The 25,560-nt window shown below is 36.6% G+C and overlaps 2 protein-coding genes across 2 annotated transcripts in view; one reads left to right on the top strand and one right to left on the bottom strand.

Moving 5' to 3' along the window:
- LOC121387842 (C-myc promoter-binding protein-like) overlaps window positions 1–14,391 on the bottom strand; it is a 111,052-nt gene extending 96,661 nt beyond the window's left edge. The window contains exon 1 of the mRNA XM_041519073.1: window positions 14,263–14,391. The gene's annotated coding sequence lies outside the window, so the exon portion shown is untranslated. The remainder of the gene's footprint in view (window positions 1–14,262) is intronic.
- A 3,127-nt stretch (window positions 14,392–17,518) lies between these two features.
- The window catches only part of LOC121383095, a 40,216-nt gene continuing 32,174 nt past the window's right edge, over window positions 17,519–25,560 (top strand). The window contains exon 1 of the mRNA XM_041512875.1: window positions 17,519–17,789. Coding sequence (XP_041368809.1) covers window positions 17,649–17,789 — 141 coding nt within the window. The 5' untranslated portion in view covers window positions 17,519–17,648. The remainder of the gene's footprint in view (window positions 17,790–25,560) is intronic.

Here is a 25,560-nt window from a genome sequence, read left to right as displayed (position 1 = left end):
TTCACGATTACAGGAATTTATTATACAGTTGAGTATTGTAATTTTGAGACCCTATAGTTTTACTAGTATTCTGACAAATATATTGGACTGATTTTTAGATACTTGATGCGCAGTAGACGTTATATTGCAACAGTTGTAACTTGCGACCAGTCTAAACTAAATGCTCAGTATAGAGTGGAACCAAACATTTTAAAGAAATTTGCACGGATCACGGGGGCGGGCAGTTAAATTATCTACTGCTATTTTATCTCTAAAGGAATATATATCAGACATAATATTTTACAACTGCTGAAAACGGGAATCCAAAAGTGTCACAAAAATTGAAAAATACTAACATTGCATTATGTCTTAATGAGCTTTAAAAAACAAACATTTGGAACATCACTGTAGTATAAGTAATTTGGCCACCACAAAACGAAAAAAGGAATTGTGAAGTGTATCTATTTTGTTTCTGTACTGGGGCTGTAATTTAGTCCTTTTACAATATTGTTAACTTTAGCAAGCATTAAAGAATCTGTTTTATAAAATGTTTTCTTTTGTAGTTTGTTTTAACTTTGTTTGAGCTAAAAATTATGTATTTAAAATATAATTTCAACATAACTTTGAGGTAACCGATCAGTTAACCCCCTGGTTAAGCAAATATAATTCATGTAACCGAACAATTGGTTACCTAGGTAAAAACCATGTGAACAGACTTCCAGTTCCCTCAGATTTCGAAATATTGTCTCCTGATACCATTAGAGCATTAGTAGCAAGAGATCTTTTGTAGGCACCATTCTACAGACTACACAAATGAGTCAAAAACTGCTTTTCAATTTCTAACATAAATTTGCTTCCAAATTAAAATATCAGAAGCTTCCCATTCCACATGGCCCAGTGGTTAAGCACGGTTGGGATGGGATCGATCCCACTAAGTGAGCCCATTAGACTATTTCTTGTTCCAGCTAGTGTACCACAACTGGTATATCAAAGGCTGTGGTATGTGCTATCCTGTCTATGGGATGATGCATAAAAAAGATCCCTTGCTACTAATGGAAAAATGTAGGTTTCCTCTCTCTAAGACTATATGTCAAAATTACCCAATGTTTGACATCACACAGCCAATGATGCAGTGTGCTCTTATGGTGACATTAAACAAAACAAACTGAAACTTTTTTAGATACCATTCCACAAAATGAATTTTGAGCCATGCATATATTCCCGATGGCTGAAATACTATGTAGAGGTTCAGGGAACAACTGACCCCCAGAATGAATAGTGGGACCAATTAGGAGTCATTGGCAATTAATGCTATGTTTTCTAGGCACCTACTCAAAAATGTTATCACTACTGGCGACCAGGCAACTGATTATTTCAAGCCCTGATACCTGTAACAGATGGGAAGGGGAAGATTTTATTTCAATATTTCTTGGTCTTATCCATGACACTAACTTTAACAGACTACAGGATAAAAGTAATAAAAATAAAATCATAGACTTGGAAGACTGTTCATAATAAAAATATTATAGATGAATATTAAAAGCTACACTTTTAGATACATGCACAAAAATGTACTGAAAAAACAACAACACCGTACTAAATTATTCCACATTATTTAAGTTATAATAATATTGTTGGTGGGTTGTTTTATTTGTTTGTTTGTTGTTTTGTTTTTAGCATAACCAGTCAACACAGTTAATGACATGTACATGTAGATTACACCCAAACACACAGTAGATCTACGTGTCTGTAAGTTATCAACTGTTACTAATTAAACTGTTAATGACATGTAGATTACACCCAAACAAACAGTAGATCCACGTGTCTGTAAGTTATCAACTGTTACTAATTAAACTGTTAATGACATGTACATGTAGATTACACCCAAACACACAGTAGATCCATGTGTCTGTAAGTTATCAACTGTTACTAATTAAACTGTTAATGACATGTACATGTAGATTACACCCAAACACACAGTAGATCTACGTGTCTGTAAGTTATCAACTGTTACTAATTAAACTGTTAATGACATGTACATGTAGATTACACCCAAACACACAGTAGATCGACGTGTCTGTAAGTTATCAACTGTTACTAATTAAACTGTTAATGACATGTACATGTAGATTACACCCAAACACACAGTAGATCGACGTGTCTGTAAGTTATCAACTGTTACTAATTAAACTGTTAATGACATGTACATGTAGATTACATCCAAACACACAGTAGATCTACGTGTCTGTAAGTTATCAACTGTTACTAATTAAACTGTTAATGACATGTACATGTAGATTACACCCAAACACACAGTAGATCGACGTGTCTGTAAGTTATCAACTGTTACTAATTAAACTGTTAATGACATGTACATGTAGATTACACCCAAACACACAGTAGATCTACATGTCTGTAAGTTATCAACTGTTACTAATTAAACTTGTTTATCCATGTTTATTAGATGTTTATGTCAATGAAATTGATACAATCAAATTTCAATTGCACTTGCTATTTTTGATTTATAAGTACATGTATAATACTTGCATCTTTGTTCAACTTTTAAATCAATCCATTGGCCACAGCATCAGATTTCAAATGTACAAGTGTAAGCACTGATAATCAAATCATAACTGATAAAGATACCAGTGTTAATGTGTTCATTGTAATAGTGGATTCTGTAGTTCAACATAAAGATTGTTATCTATGTGTATTAAGAATGATCCCAGATCATAACCCATAATAGATATGTAAACATATATATATATATATATATATATGTGTGTGTGTATGTATGTGTGTGTGTGTGTGTGTGTGTGTGTGTGTGTGTGTGTATGTGTGTGTATGTGTGTGTATATGTATATACATACATACACACACACACACACAGAGTAGAATTTCAATGGCTCGAACACTGTCGGTGCATCAGTCTGTTTGACCCATCGGGTAGTTCGAACCATGCATTCAGCCGTTGCCAGGTGCTTCCTTAACACAAAAGCCAATCGGAACACCTCGCATATTTCCGTAAAACTGGCTTGGGTGAGATGGTCCGATTGACTTACGAGTAACGAAGCCGCCATCAAATGTCGGAAGAGATACATATTTGTAACTATTATTTATCACTATTAAATAAACAAATAACAAACACACTGGTAGTCTGTATTTATAAATATTTATTAATTTATAAAATCGTTCTTTATTATGCTGTTGTAGAATCTTTTTCAACATATTGACAACGTTGAAAAAAAATGAAAGTGCATGAAGCACAGGCGGAGGTCCTTTACCTGTTATTGTTGCAATCACTACATTACATTGATCTCTCCTGTATTTCAAGTTAAAAACAAAATATGCCGACGCTCATGCGTAGTAGTGATTAAAATGATTAAAGTAAACCGGCGAGGCCTACCTAGGCTCACCACTTGATTGGTGTTACATGCAAGGTTCATTCATCTAACGATTATTGTAGTACAATTGTCTGTACTAGAAAGATCATTACCGATAGGTGCTAAATAAACAACATGATAAGCCGGCATATGATCTCGGATTAATTCGTTCCACTTCCGAATTTATAATAGCTTACTCTGTGACCGACATGAAAGGGTCAATGAAAAATTCGTACATAAATAAAAAAAATTGTATTTCTTTCGATAGACTTAGTCGTTCGAGCTAAATATGTTTAATTTTACAGTTCGGACCAATAAACTGGTTCGCGAGAAAGCTTCTGTTGCACCCCAGTGGTATTCGACCAATCAGCACCAAAATAAAAGGGTTTAATAGAGAGAAAAAATTGGGACATTGTTCTTGGTTCGAGGTTCAACAGTTGGCCGTACAAGCCAATGAGATTCTACTGTATATCTTAAAAATCTCATTGGCCATTCCCTGAGCAGGATAAAGCCGATATTTTAAGACAGTAACCAGTTATTTCTTTTATTCTGTAATCCTACAGGAATAGTCGGAAAATCATTATTTATTCCATTTTTGTGTACGCAAATCGAGTATCATCAACCTAGCAAGGCTTTTGCCGTATGACGTCATACAAGATACATGACGTCATTCTTTGTAAGATGCTAGCTACATTCTGTCACATTCAAAAAGCATTTCTAAACTCCAATTCATAAACAAATATACAAGTTTTGTATTGTTATCGCAAAACTAAATTTTGTTGCATTTACTGTATGAGTATGTTTATTGAAAATCTAGTCTGAACTACTCGAGTCGAGCTCATGACCTATATTTTTGTCAGTTACCAAAAATATAGAGATTTATCTAGTCATCATACCTTGCCAATGAATACAGTGATGTGATATTTATATATATATATATATATATATATATATATATATATATATATATATATATATATATATTTATATATATTATTATATATATAAATAAATAACTCTCTTTTTGCTTTCTTAATTTTAATATAAGTACTGGTTGTTATTTCTTTTAGGTTCATTGGGTTATGAAAAAAAGAAAAAAAGTAGGAACCAGGGAAGTTATTCATACAATCTTAAAAATACAAGTACTTTGACAGTATGGTTAAAACAATACATGCCCGCTATTAGGCCCAACACATTTTTGTGTCTCAAGGGCTATAACACATAATACATTTTTGTATCTCAAGGGCCATAAATTATTCAAAAGGGGCTAATTGATAGAAAATTTTATGAATCAAAGATTAAATGTTGAAGCCACTTTGTATGAAAATTACCAATTGGCTAATCTGGCACTGGACACGGTGAGCCCTGGAGTTGTGAACTAACCAAATTGCTGGCCCTCTCCAAAGCATGATTATCATGTGTAGCCATTATAATAGTGTTAGGTTTCAAATGTTGGGATTTTAATCTGAAAAGCCAATGATTGCCACTTGAATGCATGAATTAAATTATAAAAACAACTTATTATTTTTCGTTGTGAAAATTTGATATGTATAAATACATGATAAACTTAAAGTGTGTTATTTGGTGTTTTTTTAGTCATGGCTTTATAGATACACAACTCTTGTGAAAACAGATAACACTTGCATGAGTCATGCCACAATTAAAAATTCACTAGCCCTACTTTATTTAAGTGAATACAATTTTACTAAATAATAGTAATAATCAAATATGTCACCTAAAGAGGGAGATAGAGCTTAAAAACACTAATATTGGGGGGTTGGGATAGGAGCAGGATATTCATATTTACAAAATAGACTTAATTGCAACATTTGACCAAAAATATTCACTATCCGTCGGGCATGGCAATAGTAGTTCTTTACTAGCCCAACATTGAAAATCACTAACCATGGGAGTGAGGCTACCGTAATATAGAAGTCCTGATGACACTTGATTAAATAACTGTATAAACTGTTTGTGATTCTATCCCAGATCAAACCAAGTTTAACCTCTACCACAGGACCATAGCTAGATAGATAACTGCACCCCCCCCCCCCCACCAAAGAAAAAACCAAAACAACAAAAAACCAAAACAATACATTTACAGGTTATTGATATTGACGTTTTAAGTATGTTACCTCTATGAAAAGGCTGCAAAATGGTATTTCAGAGCCTCTAGATTTCAAAATTCTTGGGGGCATGACCCTGGACCCCCTAATGCCTGGAACCTTCTATGCTCGTCTGTTCCAAGAACCCCCCCCCCCCCCCCCCCACCCCCCCGTTATGTGCAGTAGACTGTGTCCCGTATACATCTGTATGCAACATAACAAGGAGTTACTGTTCAGGGTTAGGCCCCTACCAAAAAGTTAGGTCACAGTTACCCCAAAGTCGGTCTCGACCACCTTCCCTAATACCGTTCACGGATATAACCGAGATATTGCCGGCAATTTTCGCAAATATATTTCACGGAAATGACCGAACGGGCACCATTGTTGTAAGTAGGATTATGGGATACAAAATGGATGCGCCCATAAGATAAAAGTTATCGTTTTTATGTGGCGAACAGATTACAAAATGCATACGCAAAATTCAACAACTTGAGTCTGAATCTGGTAGACAACAGGATACTAGTATACGCAATACACAGTACTTCAAAAATATTAGCATGCACCCAGTATTAAAAGTTACTTGCACATGCAAAAATCAGCATGCACCGGTGCATGTACTAACACTGCATTTCGAGCCCTGCTGTTATGTGCAAAGTAGGTCACAGTGACCTAGTAACAGTACGTGACACACTGTCATCCCAAGTTGTTCCTACATGTGAGGTCTGATGGTCCTGTATGCATCTGTATGCAAGATTATGTGATCCAGACAAGAAAAAGTTAACAGACGGATGTATGGAAAACACCATACCATAATACAACCCATAATAGACGGGCGAATAAAAAGTACTTTATATAAATACAGATACCTGTATGTAAACAACTTTATTTATCTAACTAATTTAACATTTAAAAAAATAGTATTTAAAATTTTAAGGGGTGGGGGGGGGGGGGGGGGGGGGGATTTCGCTCGCCTGGGGCGCTTGCATTACAGGATTGAACAACCTCAGTGGATACATTCAACTAACTGGGGGTTTTCTTGCTCCAACCAGTGCTTTTTATTTTATACACTAAATACAAACTGAAAATCTTATCTTTTCTGCAATTGAAGCAAGAAATATGCACACTGAATTTTGCTGAAAAAAGAACAAAAATTTCTAGGCCACCACAGGCTATATGTAGGCATGTGGAATTATCTGTCATTTTGCAACTTTACATGTAATTGTAGTAAAAACTAAATTACATTGAATTTTTTTTTTATTTTATGTTTTAATGTTGGTTGGGATATAACGACTTAAGTAATTAAGTAATTATTAGTCTGACAGTCACATGTATTCTAAAACGCGACCGGCTAAACACTGGATCCTGTCTAAAGCAGATAAATATTAAGTCCTTGGAGTGATCCGGTTTAGACAGGTTTCACTGTAAATTTTGAATGTTCATGCAACCATATGAAAATTCAAATAAACAAGTCTTATTTACAAACTGAACTATTTTATTATGTAAAAATTAATACTGTCTGTATTCATTCTTTTTGAAACTTTGAAAATTAAAACTTATTTATATAATATATAATATCTTACATCTTTAGTGCAATCAAAGTATGTGATTTTTTTCAGATCACATACTTTAAGAATTTGATAACTTTGCAAATTAGATATAAATTAGTCGAGGTCTCGGCACTAGGTTTATTGACATTTAAGCAAATGTACTTGGGCGACACTCCATGATTGACGTATGCATTCATAGTCATCAAATAAAAACATTTCAATGGCAATTTGACACTGAAAGCTGTCCAGCATTCAGAAAACAAAAACCGTTAGGCATAACTTTATTTTGATGTAAGGACATCCAAAATGACGTCATTCGAGTTTGACGTCATTTCCATTCAAAAATACACCATGCCACATATTCTACCGTCATTTGAATATCTAGTAATGGCGGACTGGAATTAAAGTTGCATGTACAGTTTACAAAAACAAGTGGTATTAAGCTTGAGCTTATATGATAAAGAGATTATTACCCTCGTGTATTTCGGTATTGTCAATATCATATATTAGGAATAAAAATAATGTATTATGCTCGCCAGAGGCTCGCATAATACAATTTTTATTCCTACATATATATATATATACATACACATCATGTATTCTTTGACATTTCCCTATAATATACATATAACTAAATAATGTAAACTTTATGTACATTAATGATTAAACTTGCACCGATTCCAGCAAACATTAACTTAACAGTCAACAACCGCAGCCATTGCCTTTAATTGTAACATATTTTCCTCTTAAATCTTTCATTTTAATTGTAGTTTTACTTCAAAATGAATTATTAAAACGAACAAAACAAAACAAATTTTGCATTCTGTCAACACTCACAAGATTTCTGATTTAGTAATTAATCAACTATATATTTTTTAAAATTCATTATGAACAGATTCTGGAGTTATGTTTAGACTGAAAACATCCATTTGATGATACAAATGCATAGCCTAGCAGGAATTGTGGGAATGGCCATTTCGCTTGCTTATCGCTCATGAAATAAAATTTTGCAAAACCTTTTTTTTCATTTACACACATTTACATGCACGTAACAGGTTACACGAAAAAGAAATGGGTTACATGAATTAATTTTTGCACAACCCATAATTGAGTTACACAAATATTACAATTTGAAAGTCAATCCATCACAACATAGCCAAATGAGTCGATCATTACCAGGGCCCACACTGGAACAAATTTTGACTTAGCCAACCTTTGGAAATGTCGAGTATTTCCTTGAAAATCATTAAAATGTGGTTCATTTGAGGAACATTGTATTAATTAGCCAAAGCCACTTTGTATAAAAATTAGCAATTGGCTAATATATCAATATACAGAGTAAGCCACGATTTCACTTACAAGTACTATATTTTTACTATAATGTGTATTATGGACTAATGAACATGAACATGTGTGAACCAGTAATGTCACATTTATCACCAAATGAAAAAACAACACTATACATGTCTATAATGGAAAAAATATTTTGAGAAGCTATTTACATCATTTATTTTTTTCCTCAATCATGAACAGGGCTCAAAACTTGCTGGAAAAAATGGTGGCCCAAAAACAAATAACTGGGCCACTAAAATTTCATGAAATACTGTAGATCCTGAAACTAACGTGTCTCGAAGTTAATGCGAGTGAAGATGGGCAGGCTAAAATGCGACATGAAATTAATGCGAGTGACCTCCCTTTGAAATATTACTTTTCTAACAACACACGTCTGTATACTTTTCGGTTAAATCCAAAGTAGCATGAGTCGACCATGAACAATACTTCCTTTATGAACAATAGTACACCAAAAGTGTACATCATTCGTTTTATGCACCCTCACGGACATTCTAAGTTATTTCACTGGCCAAACGAAGAAGACACTTGTTGGATTAGTGAAGGGGACATCTTCTGTGTCATTGATACACCTTCTATTGCATCTTCTCGACGGATGATGTTAGAATTGCAAGACTATGGAGGAAGTGGGTGACCAAATGATTCTGTGACTGCTGAACTGGTGAGAAGGCAATGAGGGAAGTAGTTTGATATCATATGATCATAGCATGTAGGCGTACAATGTATTACTCGGTGTTCAAGAGAGATGGTGATTCCTAGCATCAGGAATTGGTCATTCAGGTTTACTTCAGTATAGCTAATCAGACGTTAATGACAGAAAAGGTGTTATTTTCATGGACATGCAATTTTTGAATGTGTATTGCTGCTAAACAAAGAATATTACACCTCTGAAACTTTTATATGTTTTAGTTAACACGTGGGAGATTAAATTTCAAGAAAGGTCATCTCAAGGTCATGTGATCTACAAGGTCAATTTCATGGTCATAACAAAGGTCAAACGGTCAGTGTATCGCAACATTCTTCAATCTGAACAATAATGGCAGATTTGGAATCCTTGTCAAATTACCTTTCCAACAATACCAATTTTATGAAAATTGGCCCAGTAGTTCCTGAGATATGAGGGTTTCAAAGGTTGGCAATCACGCCCATTTTGGCCAAAAATCTCAAAATTTGGGGGGCCATATCTCCCACACCACTGGTCCGATTGGCCTAAACTTTTGAATTTGGTGCTGTGGAATCCCAATCAACAAGTATAACAAGTTTCATAAAAATCTGAGATGGTCGGGTTTAAAATATCTGGGGTGTTTTGGGTGATTTGACACAGAATGACCCTATTACGCAAAAATGGATGAAGTGAATCTATTTGTCGATTCTGTTTGATTGTGAGAATTCTGCGATTTCGGTTGCGATGTCAGCGTAGCAATAGGCAGGTAGTGAGAACAGTGTCGTCCAAGTTTGTTATGATGTTATTTATGAATTTCAAGTGGGATACTATATTCCCAGGTGGGATGCCAAATTTTTACATTTTAGTATCCAATTGAAATACTGCCCCAAATTTTTAATCTCGAACACTGTTTATCCAACAGCAATAAGGCAGGCATAGGTCCTATGTAGGGGTGCACAAATCAGTTGTCTGCACACCCGGAACAACCAAAATATGTTGCGGGCAACCATTCTTTGTCAAACAGTTGCCCGACAGGCAACCAAGAAAATCATAAAACAAGTAAAATGAAAAACAAGACTTCACGACACTCGGACAGTCATGGGCAATTCAAAAGTATCGAAACTGATAACTTCACTGACAGGCGATATAAATATCCAACCTAACGCTGCCATCCACTCAGCGTCCACCGTGCATGATTTTGACGAGTTCAATGCAGACGGATATGTTTCAGAATTGTGGCTATTAGCAAAGGGCACAATACATGTGAAAGACCACAAACTACACCAACAACCTTCCAGTTCTGAGCTAAAAATTTGGCTAAGCCATTTTCTATCTTCGATGTGAACAATCGGTTACATAATCTATCCGACACCTAACATATAATAATAATGCCAAATATTAACAGGGATCTCGCGACTGGTAATGAGAAGCGGTGTCATCAAGAATTCAGCATAACAATGTTTGCTTATTTTAATAATCAGTTATTAATTTTAACGGCATCATGTATGCAAGAAAAGTTTGAAAAATCTGTAGCGTGTTATTTTAACTCTGTAAAGTCTTTGAGCCAAAATAATAAAAACGGACCGAAATTGCGTGTCAGTTTCAATACACATACTAGTTCAGGGCCAAAGACAAGTAGGCTAGGGCCGAGTTCAGCTAGACCGAGCGAAACAAAAACGTCCGCTAAACTGGTTTATGCGCTTCACGTTAAACCCAATGTCCATGTCGGGAACCAATCTCATAGTTCGCGAATATTTGGAAAATGTTCATTGACTATTATCAGTGTGAATATAGGTCACGCTTGACAGTCAGCCGAGACTGTTGCACATGTCACAAGACATTGTTGCAGACATTAAACAATACGATTACACGCAAGTAAATCTTGATGTAAATTTGTGAGAACTCCCCCCCCCCCACCACCCCACCAGTTGTTCGCACCACCATGAATAGTTGTTCGCATCAACGAATACTTAATTGTTTTTCATTTTGTCTTCGTTAATGTCGCACTCATGCATTTCGCGATTAAAATTAGCTCCAAGAAACATGCAGATATTTATACAAATTGCGGTTAAACGTACACTGAATAAAACCATACTTAAAGAATCCTGCCAGTGATTAGAAAACTAACAATACACTGCGTAGTTGTTGATTCCAGGTAACATTTCGTCTGTAAAGTAATAATTTTAAAAATATTGACCATTTCAACTTCGCCTTTTTAATCAAAAACGTTACGTAAATGGATAGTTGTACAAAACGTGAAGTCATCATTCTTAGAGTCTATTTTACAAGCTGAAATACAGCAACATAGCATACGTACAGGGTGGTTAAATCAACAATTTTATATTAAAATTACGAATTTATTTATAAAAAGTGTAAAATAAAAAGATGTCTTCACTTTAAAATACAAATTAAAAGCAGTTAAAACCAAAATGTTTTAAGGATTGCTATTTTCACAGAAATAATGATGTCACTATTTAAAAATAATTCGGAATGCTCTCAAAATATTTTTAATGCACTAGCAGCTTTCTGAATTTGGGGTTTTGATTGGTGGACATGAGCTCCAACTGGCTGTCTTTAGATCCACATGTAATAGTGGAGCTAATTTTAATTAGATTGACTCATGCATTTCGCGATCGCGGGAAAGGAACATGCATATATTAAACAAATAAACAGTTAGACAAATTACAATTTTCAATGCCTGTTTCTTTTAAAAATAATCATGATTTTTGTTACCAGAAACTGTCTGGATAGATTTGTTGACTGTAGGTGACATCTCAAAAGTTAGCTAGATTTTAAAAACTCATACTGTAAGTAATCACTTCAGGGCCCCCAGCCCTGACATTACCAAATGTTTTTTTGGGGTAATAAAAAACCCAAAACAAAAAACCCAAAACAAAACAACAACAACAACAAGCATTTAACACGACGTGGAAATCAACAAAATGGCGCAAATTACGAAATTGTTGGGGTGTGGAATAGATGGGTTACTTTAAAATACAATTAAAAGCAGTTTAAACCAAAATAAAGATTGCTATTTTACAGAAATAATGAGCACTGTTTAAAAAAAGAAGAGTATTGGCTCTCAGATTTTTATTAATGCCATAGGCCTTAGAATTTGGGGTGTGTTTGCAGAGGGCATTGGCTTCCAACTCTGCATATCTCCCCTCGCCCACTGAAAAATCAAAGTAATATATTAACTGCCCCTACCCTCATTGCTGTCTTTGATTTTGATCAGAGGGTAATTTTGTTATTCAGATTTATTCCAGTTTGTACATAATTAGCTGAAAAGGATGCATTTTCATATTCATACATAAATACTCTATACAGTACTACACAAAACAATTTTGGCTAAAACATTTTCATTATGGCAAATAAAAATCCCATTTGGCAATTGTTTTGGCTACAGGTATTTTTAATCCTGGATGAGCCCTGAGTTCATTAAAGTATTATGACTGTGACAGCCCAAGCGAGATCGAACCGCCTCTGTGGATCCATTCAGCTGATTGGGTTTTTTCTCGTTCCAACCAGTGCACAACAACCGGACAAAGGCTGTGGTATGTGCCTTCCTGTCTGTGGGGAAGTGTATATAAAAGATCCCTTGCTGCATTAGGAAAAATGTAGCGGGTTTCCTCTGATGACTACCAGTCAGAATTACCAAATGTTTGACATCCAATAACCGATGATTAATTAATCAATGTGCTCCAAAAAAAAATTCAGCCTAAGCGAACATGAGCTGTAGATAAATAATGTTAAAAAAGAAATAAAACTAAACTGATAAGTAATGATAATAATAAAAACATTTTAAATTTCAGTTTCATTTTAAAGACAGTTCAAAATATATTCATAAAACCTTTTATGAAATGCTAGTATGTGGGCAACCAAGAGATGATGTTGGGCAACCAAACTTCAGCTACTGGTTGCCCACCGGGCAACTATCACAATTTCACATTTGTGCACCCCTGCTGATAGGCAGAGAATCTGTTGACAGTGGGCTAAGGACGTAGGCCTATATAAGATGGGTTACTTGTCAGTTTGTCTTAAAAATAAACTATCACCTTCATGTGGCAATATACATATGTTCAGAAAAGTGAATTCAATTGGGTTAATGGCCACTGAAACACATTTCATCGTTAATTTACTTCTCTTATTCATAAAACCTTTGTTCATTTAAACTGTTGCTCACTTTACAAGGTATGTTTATACATCAACAATAAAAACAAGAAGTGGCATACCATGACAAAAATAAGACACTGAGTATGAAATGACTATGGTACGAATTGACCAAACATTATGGTACGAGATGGTAAAAAGTAGGTACGAAATGGCTATGGTACGAAATGGCTATGGTACGAAATGACCAAAGCACTATGGTACGAAACCCATAAACTATGGTATGAAATGACTAGTAACCGAAAAATGAATTCAGCAGTAGATAACAAACAGTATGCTATAAATATACAGCACAGGACCAACTACATGTAGTTAATTAAATATTTATACACAGCACTGGACCAACTACATGTAGTTAAGTTATTTGATTGCTTTTCGGTTACTGTTTGTCTTTATATACATCATACTTGCTAACTTTTGGAAAGTAAAAAGAGGGACATTCTAACTAAGGACCACAAATGACTTGACGGGGGGGGGGGGGGGGAGAATGCCCCTCCCCCATTTGTTTTTGAAAATTAGATGCTCTGAGATGCAATTTCATGTGTTTTGGGGTCATTTTACATGAGGAAACAAAAGGAAGTGTAAATCGGCACGGCAAAAATACAAAAGAAAAAAATGTCACTTTCATTTTTTTTTTATCAGGACGATCTTTGGAAATCGGAACAATTTTGCAAACTTCAGGGATGCCGAAAAAATGGTGGAAAATCGTGACTGTCCCACGCAAAACGGGATGGTTGGCTAGTATGATGTGTGACTATTAATTACACCAACTTGACCAAGATAACCTAACAGTAACACTAGTAACAGTAACATTTAACAACAAACCAGACATTTTAAAAAGAGGTTTTACAACTCACCCAACAACAATTCCTTTTAGCTACACCCATTTATTTAATATTACTGTCAGTGTCTGCGAAAATAACAACTGAAACACTTAATTTCTTACCCATTATCATGATTATGTACAATTACTGAATTATGGAATAATTTCTTCAAATTATAAAAATAATTTCATTTGTTTTAGTAAAATGTTATGTTTCAAACAAAATAATTAGGATAATTACCATAGATAAACACTTAAGCAAGTTACTCTTCCACTAGCATGAGTCGACCATGAAGAATACTTCCTTTACGAACAGATATTTACTGGTCAATGTGGGAGATGTTTTGAAATTCTTTCTTCCTGTCCTCCATTTTGAAATGTTACCGAATGATTGTATTCATGCGCAATAGTGGACACATCTAAAACGCGGATTAAAACAAATGTTTAATAAAGTGCAAATGTTGGATAGATGTTTTAGACGTTTTGTTAGTCATGCTGACTTTTAAACCGAGAGACAAATTATTATTGAAAAGTTACCTACAAGAATATCAATCACCCTTGCATTCATATGTTTAATCGAGTCGTTTTGACCTCATCCCTTTTGACTCGGTTTCGCATTGGCAATTTTTTTTTTGTACCACTTGTCAAGTTATCTACACAAGTCACAAGGTACTTGTCCCCGTCCCCATCCCAACGTACCTATGGGTGTTACCAGGATTTTTTTAATGGGGTTAATTTTTGTAATGAACTAGTGAAGTTTATGGCTAATATTTAAGGTTTCTTTTGAAACAAAAAGTTAAAGTTTGTTTTAACAAACAAAAATAACAAATCTTAGCTCAAATTGTGTCCAGTCTTTAACATAATCTTGTTTGATAAACATAATTACTAATTTTAAAAAGTCACATTGATATTAGTCCCCTACCGGTCCTTGAGATATTAGGCTGAAATTGTGTGTATAGCTTTAATTTATCATATAGGTACAATTGCAAATTAAGTTTGACTTCCATGGCGATTTACCCATTTTGACCCAGTTTGAGTTATGGCCGTTGAACTTAGGAGATACGAAAATTTATTTTCAGGACTTTCTTTGTTTTGCTTTTGTTGTCCATATCCTTGAAGAGGATCCCTTGCCTGTAAAGACCATCGCGGCGCGTCATCACCACAAGGCAGACAGTCCCATCACATAGATCCGTGTCGTGGATCGCCACCTCACTGCCGTCGGGGAAACGCTTGAAAGTTCCCTCCTGGAGACCGCCAAACAGTGAGACCACATTGGTGATATCACCGACCAAGTACTTAAGAGTACTGGTGCTTGATCTTGCTCGCCTGAAGACTCCAAATGGCGAAGTCCCTGCCGCGACTAGACGTGGAAGGCCTGGCCTTGGCTGGCTGGTCCCCGTGGAGAAAGCAACGCTGCCAGCTTAGGCCCCCCACTGTGCCGCCCCTGGCGCACGTTTCTTCTACCTGATCCCTTCTTCCTCTTCACCGCGTCGCCATACACCAATGTCATGGAAGCCCGTGACCCGGTGTACGCGTCACGGAACTCTAGTAGAGCACCAAATTATTAATGAGTACCCCTGGTGTGGGGGGTGGGGTGGAACGGGTTTAACTTGAAAGCGCATGACGACACGTCTAACTTCATCTCGATACAACTTGGGAGTGTTAAATTTAATACATTTTTAAGGTGCCAATTTTTAGTTTAGGTCTTCTGTCAATTTTTGCTAAACGGAGTTGTTTCTCCTTAATAGAACATTTTAATTTTAGGGGGTTAGGGCCAATTTAACTTTTTTAAATAGTTAGTTTAAAGGTATTCCATTAGTTCAGCTAAAATCGCTATCATTCTGGTATTCGGTCAACACGACCCCAGAATGAAATGGCCCTGAACATGGAAGTCAAAACGGCGAAAGAAAAAGGTCAAAATTGACAAAACAAACAAACCTAAAAACACCCAAAGAGGTCAAAACGGCCAAAGAAAAAAAGTCAAAACGGCTAAAGAAAAAAGGAAATAGTCAAAACGGCCAACTTATCTGCACATCAAATTCGGATGTATAGATACCATTGCATATAAATTGCTACATATTTTCGGTATTAATAAGGATATACTAGTAATTGTTTTAAGGTTCGGGCGGTTTTCTTCTTTGTGAAATCAACAGGAGTAAACAAATATATAATATATACATTATTTGACAGCGTTCAATGTGTGTCTGTCTTTAAATATCAATAAGAAAGAATCAAAATTATGAATTAGACTACGTTTATAAGTAAAATAGGTCGTGTGATCATTGACAGCCATATTGTTTGAAGAAACTTCAAATTCAAATAGAAATAAAGTCAAATTATATTTTGGTCAATTCTTTAAAAAAATAAAATAAAATAAAATATATGTATATAATATATAATATTCTTTTATTAGTGTATGTAAAGCAGTTTTTAATAAGTTGAAAGAATGAAATAAGAGCTTGCCCACTCGGTTGTGACACGACAGGTGCTATTTAAGTTGAAAGGCCTTTGATTTAGACTGACCAAAGTTTTAAGTATATATTAATAGTTAACTGTAATTATTGCATATATGTATGTATAACTATATGTTTGTATGTGTACAAAACGTGCTTTTATACACTTAAATTCTATACATGACTGTAAAAAGGTACGTTCTTATTTACATTTCCATACTTATGTTTCAAAATGTGCCGTTCTTTGTATTATAATATTCATATATAGAGAAGTAGGATTGTATTGTAGTGTAATATATTAATTGCATGCGTTTCCAGATGGTGATTACCTTCTTAATGCTTAATTACTAATAATCGAGATTGACCTCATTGTTAATCCCACTGGTAAAGAAAGGGAATAAGAAGCGGCCAGGACATCTGTGACCTCTTTGGTATTAGCCGATATCATCATTAACAGTATTAGCATCAAAGCATCAATCTAGTTTGTTTTAGTTCCATGACTAACCTTTTAACCAAGTTTTGTATTAAATATGACAAGTTGGTGTATATATATTATTTTTTATTTTAATATTTAACAGACTAAATCTGTTCCCTTTCTCAATCCTCAGGACAAACAGCCCCTCACCCCCAAACACACGTAACAAAAACAAAACAACCTCCGTCAAAATCATCGTTATTACCTAACATAGTAATGAGGAAGGGGCGAATCGACAAATAGTTGTGGCGAACGGACAAATAGTTGGGTGCAAAAATACTTGAGGCGAACTGTCTTGGGGCGAAACATAGATCTGTTGTTTTCAGATTATTGCTTCTAAAATTCGGATAAAACTCTGTTTGCAAAAAAAGATGTAGGCGTAAATGATTGTAAAGCACAAAATGACACGGCGAAACTCTAATACACAAAGGATTAGGGGTATAATATCCGCCCGGTCCTCTCCATTATTATTTTTAGTTGGGGTTAGGGGTTAGGGGTTAGGGGTTGGGGTTGGGGTTGGGGTTAGGGGAGGGGGGGGGGACCGGGCGGATATTTTTCCGGATTAGGTAAATCTGAATAGTTCAAAATTGACAATTATAGTCATCATCATCAATGTTTCTTCAATTATTGATCGATTGCGAATCCGCGTTTTATGCTGTTCACTCTATGTCGTAAAATATCAGTATAACAGACGTGTTTATGGCAGAAATGGAGCATGCTGGTGAAAATAACATAATGTTAAAAGAAATTAAAACTGATTTACCAGATGTCGAATCCTCCAGCAGGAGTCTTGATTTTGCTAGAAATTCCAGTATAGATCTAGCTTCACTAAATAACAAGGTAATACAAATACATGTTAACTCGTCCCACTGGACCAGCTCACGGCATTCAGACGGCAGTGACTGGCCCTGGCATGTTCGACTCGTCGTCCCTTTCAATGCCATGGTTAGGGTAGTTTTAGGGTCTTTAGTCTTTAGAGCCTTTGGTATAGAGGGGTACGGGTCGAACTCTGGAAAAAGTTCCCAACGTTCCAGCATGTATGCTAATACATGTACTATCACTAACCCTAACCTAGCCCGAGTACTCTGACTGTAAGAGAGCTAGACGGACATTTGGACATAAACAGGCTCTCATTACAGTCAGAGACCAACCTATGTCTTTTTTTGGCAATTCCTGACTACCAAACGGTAGGCAACGAGTCCCGCTCTAATACCACAACAATCCTATGTTTGACGTCAAATACCTTTACATCAATCATTTTCGAGTTAAGTGATACAAAAAAATCCACATATTAATCACTAATACACTTACTACAGAAAGAAACCCACATTCAGCTACGCTTCGTGACACTCCGTCACAACAATTGCAAAGCTCGGCGATCTATTTCGAGATGTAGACCACGTGATCGTGCACTGGGCGATTCCGCCTTGTGCAGCAGTTACATCAAGCGAAGTTACAACATGGAAGAGTTGGCTAATGCCGGTTTGGATGAATTTGGATTTCATTACGTCATTAAACCAAAACAATTACACATTATTGATTCCATTTTGAATTTGAAGGATACATTTGGGGTGTTATCGACAGGATACGGCAAAAGTATGTGCTACGTACTGCCTCCTCTTATGAGATGACCCCTGTAACTGCTGCACAAGGCGGAATCGCCCAGTCTCGAAATAGATCGCCGAGCTTTGTCACGAAGCGTAGCTGAATGTGGGTGTGGTCGGGTTTTTTTGTATCACTTAACTCGAAAATGATTGATGTAAAGGTATTTGACGTCAAACATAGGATTGTTGTGGTATTAGAGCGGGACTCGTTGCCTACCGTTTGGTAGTCAGGAATTGCCAAAAAAAGACATAGGTTGGTCTCTGACTGTAATGAGAGCGTGTTTATGTCCAAATGTCCGTCTAGCTCTCTTACAGTCAGAGTACTCGGGCTAACCCTAACCCTAAACCTAAGCTTGAATTAGCCCGAGTACTCTGACTGTAACAGTGTAAGAGAGCTAGACGGACATTTGGACATAAATACGCTCTCATTACAGTCAGAGACCAAGCTATGTATTTTTTTGGCAATTCTCGACAACCAAAAAGTTGGCAAAGATTTCCGCTCTAATTCTCGGAACCGAACATACGGGTACTTCGACCCCTGGCCGCCATTGTTTATCACGTGACGCGGTGAAGCTTCTCCTTAGTTACGTATGGTTTGATAGTGAAATGAGGCAACTTTGGTCGATCATTTACAACAGTTAACGGTCACGATGCCTAACACATGTTGTGCAGTTGGCTGCATAAACCATAACATGATGTTAAAAAAACATATCGTTTTACAAATTTCCAAAAGAAGAGACTAGGCGCCGCTTGTGGGTAGGGTCATTAAAACGACAAACCTGATGGAATTCCATGGCTTCCCTCATAGAATGTGACTACGTTGACTTCAATGTTGTTACTTGTTGACACCAACAGAGATTAATTTAGCAAACAAAATGGTTAAAGCATGTGCAGTGATAAAAATCCCACATTATACTGTAAATAAAATACACAATTCCATCGTCTTCCATGAACCCCCCCCCCCTCCCCCCAACAAAACGATGCATCCAGTTCTTGAATAGAGTATATTACTATATTACTTTATCATTACATTTGTGTGGTCTTTATTTTTCATTTAATCTTAGTTGCTTGGATATTATCTATACTTGTATTTATTTTGCCATACCACAGCTACTACATCTTATTTATTTATTTTTTAATTTTAAAATAAAAGTTTATACTGCTAAATTTAACACAATAATTATATAGGCCTAAATTCTTTTTTTTTTTTTTTTTTTTTTTTTTTTTTGCAAATGTGTCTGTAGCAGGCCTGCAGTAAGAAAATATAGGTGCCCCCCCCCCCCCCCCCCCCACCCCCCCCCCCCCCCCCCCCCCCCCCCCCCCCCCCCCCCCCCCCCCCCCCCCCCCCCCCCCCCCCCCCCCGTGTGTGTTTAGTATTTACTTTGGTGCAGAGGGTAAATAATGTGTGTGCCTTTGTTTCAGTATATATATATGCTAAATTTCTAGGGAAATCACTAATGTGTGTGTATATATCTATACATACATAGATGTATATAGATATATACACACACACACACACACACACAATAGTGATTTCCCTAGAAATTTTTAAAGGCATGGTAGACCAAACACTTTTGGGGCATTTTCGAGGCACTTTTTTTCATTAAAAATACACAAAAATTAATTGAAATAAACATTAATGTAATTTATGTGCTTGCTTTAATAAATGAATGGCAAAAGATGTAAAAGGCATATTTTATTAATTAATAATACCTTTTTGGGTGTTTTAAAAAGGCAATTTTAGAATTAATTAGTGCAAAAGGCTTATTTAATCTCAGGGCAGCATGGTGCTGATTAAGGCAAGATGTTGCTAGACTATCGAGGCATGGTGCTGCACCATGCTAAAACAAGCTAGGGAAAACACTACACATACATATACATAAATCTAAAAATACATAAAAATCTATTGTGGATCAATGTAAATTTTACTTGTTCAAGTTAGAGGACTTACCTTTTTACATATGTAGTTTTATGGTATTCTACAGTTCAGTGTGTGTGTGTTCGTGTGTGTAATCTGCTTTAGAAATTGCCTGCAATAAAATGAATGGTCAACTGCCATATCTAATATTTGTTTTCCATTTTGAAAACAGTTTGACATGGAGAATATAGCATTTAACTATCTCATTCATATATTTTCCTTGAATATGCTACATAAGTGCATCTACATGAGGTAATTTAACCCGGGTTAAAAGCAACTTAGGTTAAATATGTGTAGTCTAGTAGAAGGCATACCGATATAGATCAGTTTATTAACAACCATATTTGCCTCCTTTCTCCAGCTGTATACTATTAAAAATTAGTTTTGTAGATATTACTTAAATTGAACTGCAATAACAATTCCAATACAGCACAAGACTGAACAAGAAAATATCTGCAATATTCATTGACTAGATATAAAATAACACCAATCTTATACATATATATATTAACCATTATTTACTCAGGTAAGTTTTTGTGTTTTATTACTAAATATACCAGGTTAAACCCTATTATTAAAACATTTGCATGTTTGTTCGACGAGGTAACACTTACGTTTTATTAGGTTGTAGACCTCGACATGAAAATAACTGAGGGAACTGATTATTTGCTCCCTAATGTAGTTTATGGGGGCAATTTAAATATTACCATATTGATACTACATGTATATAAATTCACATGCCAAAGGAAACTATATATTATTCTCCTTGAAACTAATCTCAGGTGTGATGGGTAAGTAGAGAGAGATATTGCTCCCCCTAGATGTCAAGGTCTGAGGATGGCTATATTTTATTATTGCTATTTTTTGTTGCCTGCATTCAACCGGTAAGGAAGGGCAACATCATGTGGTAATTTTGCAATCTGTAAAAACAAAAGCATTTCATTATTTCAAGAAACTGTATTTTGTTTTAAGAATAAAATAATGTATTCAGTGGAACATTATACTGTTGCCAATACATCTATATAATAAGAAATGACAATAATACTATTGTAATTTTGAACTTGTAAAGTAACAAATTTGCCATTGTTTAATTATTACATATTATTTGGAAATAAAATAATTATTAAATCATGAAAATAATTAACTTAATCATGCATACAAATTTTTATTATAAATACAAATTATATATTTTGTAGCCCACATCATAATTATTATATTAATAATTTATAATTAACATTACCTCAAAATTGCCTCAACAAAAATTATATTCTGCCCAACCTGCCCTGTCCCCTTGACATTCAAAGTACACGGAAACACATCAGTACTAAATGTAGATTATACTAATTCAGATACCCGTTGTTCGTTTCTCTTATATGGCAACCCAAGCTGTTATAATACACATAAGACGTATTGCAACTATGTGTTAGCTACAGAAAATAAATGACAATATGTAAGGCATGTAAAAAGTTAATATGATAACTTTATTCTATGTAAACCAGTAATCACTAAGGCTTTGCTTCCCCCCCAAAGACCCGGATGATCGGTAACTAGGCCGTGTGACGTCACGCCGGTTCCGAGAATACCACAACAATCCTATGTTTGACGTCAAATACCTTTACATCGATCATTTTCGAGTTAACTGATTAAAAAAAATCCACATATTAATCACTAATACACATAGTACAGAAAGAAATCCGACAGCACCCACATTCAGCTTAAAAGTTTTAAAATTAGAGAAAATGGGATGTACGGTTAGAGAGGGGGACCAGACAACTCGGACCGGGGGACAACTCGGCCCAGACATCTTGGCCCCGTTATTAGACCGATATACTGCTGTGATACATTATATGCGTGTTAAGTATGATAGTTGGCCATGTCGTAGTAATAATAATGCATTATACTGATAGATACCGCTAACTATATGGTCACCATTAAGAATGACAATTGTGTATGTCGTAGGCGCATATCGTAGTGTCGGATGGGTTTCTAGAAGTATTGTACTATAGAAATAACACAAAAGACATCATTTGCCAAATTCCCACATTTATTACATTAAATACATACGCACATACCAACAGAACACATATACATAAATAGTTATAATCAATAAATAAAACACCAATCACCAAAAGAACATAGAAATAAAACGTCCAACAAAAGATAAAAGTCAGTGTGCAACAGGGGCGTACAGCTTTCCACAGGCAGACATGAATCTCGAAGTGGACACTTCACCATCTGTGTAGCGTCCCCACAGTTCGAATATTTTCCCCTACAGATTCCTGAAAGCGTTCCTCTGTCGTCATCGCATCTTCCTCTCTGAGACGAACGGGCATGTCAGAGGAACCAGCCTGGCTTCAGTGTGGAGCATGGGAACCAACTTGTAGAAGGGAGGGGCTGTTCCAAGGGCACAGTGGTTCAGTCGGTGATGCCAGCCCTCCACATCGTTGTTGGTCCTCACACTCTGGTTGAAGACTGACCAGGCATTCACAGACCACACGCTGCTCCTCATCCAGGTGCGGTCCACATAGTCCATGAGGGTCACCAGTCCTTGAACTTGTGTTCCTCTTCTAAGACCGTCGAAGGCTAAATGGATCAACAATTTATCAATTTAACAAAAAACAAAAAACACATTCTTTTATTTCTGTGAGAATACTTTAATTTAAAAAACAACACTTGTTCAACAATATTGTTCAACTCCGGGCCGAGGTGTCTCGCGGTGGGCCGGGTTGTCTCAGAACTCTGGGCCGAGCTGTCTCGACGTGGGCCGAGTTGTCTGGCATTCGTTAGAGAGTATCTTAACATTATTTGCTTACGTCATACGGAGTACATCCGGGGTTCTCACCCCAGGCCTGTAATGGTGGACGCACTGATAAAAGTTACTACCAACAAATGTTTCCTCTTTTGTTAAGTTCATATATGTAGCAAGGACTCAGAACCTAAGCCCAAACATACATAGCACGATACCCCCCCCCCCCCCCCCCCCTCCCCAAGTGTTCGTAAGTATACAGGCTGGTATCGGGCATGATCGAAAATACATGTAAATTTCCAATCCAAGTTTTAGCCAGCAAATGTTTCACTAACGTTTGCGAATTATTTCACTGAAGCAAACACTTTGTAACACCAGACAGCTCTATCTAGCTATCAGCTGAAGTGAACACTTGGCAACACCCAACAGCTCTATCTAGCTATCAGCTGAAGCGAACACTTGGCAACACCCAACAGCTCTATCTAGCTATCAGCTGAAGCGAACACTTTGTAACATCCGACAGCTCTATCTAGCTATCAGATGAAGCGAACACTTCGTATTACCCAACAGCTCTATCTAGCTATCAGCTGAAGCGAACACTTGGCAACACCCAACAGCTCTATCTAGCTATCAGCTGAAGCGAACACTTTGTAACATCCGACAGCTCTATCTAGCTATCAGATGAAGCGAACACTTCGTAACACCCGACAGCTCTATCTAGCTATCAGCTGAAGTGAACACTTGGCAACACCCGACAGCTCTATCTAGCTATCAGCTGAAGCGAACACTTTGTAACACCCGACAGCTCTATCTAGCTATCAGCTGAAGCGAACACTTTGTAACACCCGACAGCTCTATCTAGCTATCAGCTGAAGCGAACACTTGGCAACACCCAAAAGCTCTATCTAGCTATCAGCTGAAGCGAACACTTCGTAACACCCGACAGCTCTATCTAGCTATCAGATGAAGCGAACACTTCGTAACACCCGGCAGCTCTATCTAACTATCAGTTGGAGTGAACACTTCGTAACACCCGACAGCTCTATCTAGCTATCAGATGAAGCGAACACTTCGTAACACCCGGCAGCTCTATCTAGCTATCAGCTGAAGCGAACACTTCGTAACACCCGACAGCTCTATCTAGCTATCAGCTGAAGCGAACACTTTGTAACACCTGACAGCTCTATCTAGCTATCAGCTGAAGCGAACACTTGGCAACACCCAAAAGCTCTATCTAGCTATCAGCTGAAGCGAACACTTTGTAACACCCGACAGCTCTATCTAGCTATCAGCTGAAGCGAACACTTCATAACACCCGACAGCTCTATCTAGCTATCAGCTGAAGCGAACACTTTGTAACACCCGACAGCTCTATCTAGCTATCAGATGAAGCGAACACTTCGTAACACCCGGCAGCTCTATCTAGCTATCAGCTGAAGTGAACACTTGGCAACACCCGACAGCTCTATCTAGCTATCAGCTGAAGTGAACACTTCGTAACACCCGACAGCTCTATCTAGCTATCAGCTGAAGCGAACACTTCGTAACACCCGACAGCTCTATCTAGCTATCAGTTGGAGTGAACACTTCGTAACACCCGACAGCTCTATCTAACTATCAGTTGGAGTGAACACTTCGTAACACCTGACAGCTCTTTCTAACTATCAGTTGAAGTGAACACTTTGTAACACCCGACAGCTCTATCTAACTATCAGTTAAGTGAACACTTCGTAACACCCGACAGCTCTATCTAGCCATCAGCTGAAGTGAACACTTGGCAACACCCGACAGCTCTATCTAGCTATCAGCTGAAGTGAACACTTCGTAACACCCGACAGCTCTATCTAGCTATCAGTTGAAGCGAACACTTCGTAACACCCGACAGCTCTATCTAGCTATCAGTTGGAGTGAACACTTCGTAACACCCGACAGCTCTATCTAACTATCAGTTGGAGTGAACACTTCTTAACACCTGACAGCTCTTTCTAACTATCAGTTGAAGTGAACACTTTGTAACACCCGACAGCTCTATCTAACTATCAGTTAAGTGAACACTTCGTAACACCCGACAGCTCTATCTAACTATCAGTTGAAGTGAACACTTCGTAACACCTCGAGGCCTTCAGGCCACTAAATGATGTAGTACACCACTGTAGAATTACTTTATTGAAGCAGACAGATATATACATTTGGAATTTTTGGTACAGAAATTGGGAATTTTGGGAAGGGTCCTATATTCAAACCTACAAAATGTCTGGATAAATCCCTGGTGATGGTCAATTTTGCTCTGTGCTGGGGTGTCTATTACCATCCCTCTATTCCATTCTATAAAACAACTTTTAA

The sequence above is a fragment of the Gigantopelta aegis genome, chromosome 2 (genome assembly GCF_016097555.1).
Source record: "Gigantopelta aegis isolate Gae_Host chromosome 2, Gae_host_genome, whole genome shotgun sequence".
NCBI classification, from domain to species: domain Eukaryota; kingdom Metazoa; phylum Mollusca; class Gastropoda; order Neomphalida; family Peltospiridae; genus Gigantopelta; species Gigantopelta aegis.
This window is presented reverse-complemented; position numbering and strand designations above follow the sequence as displayed.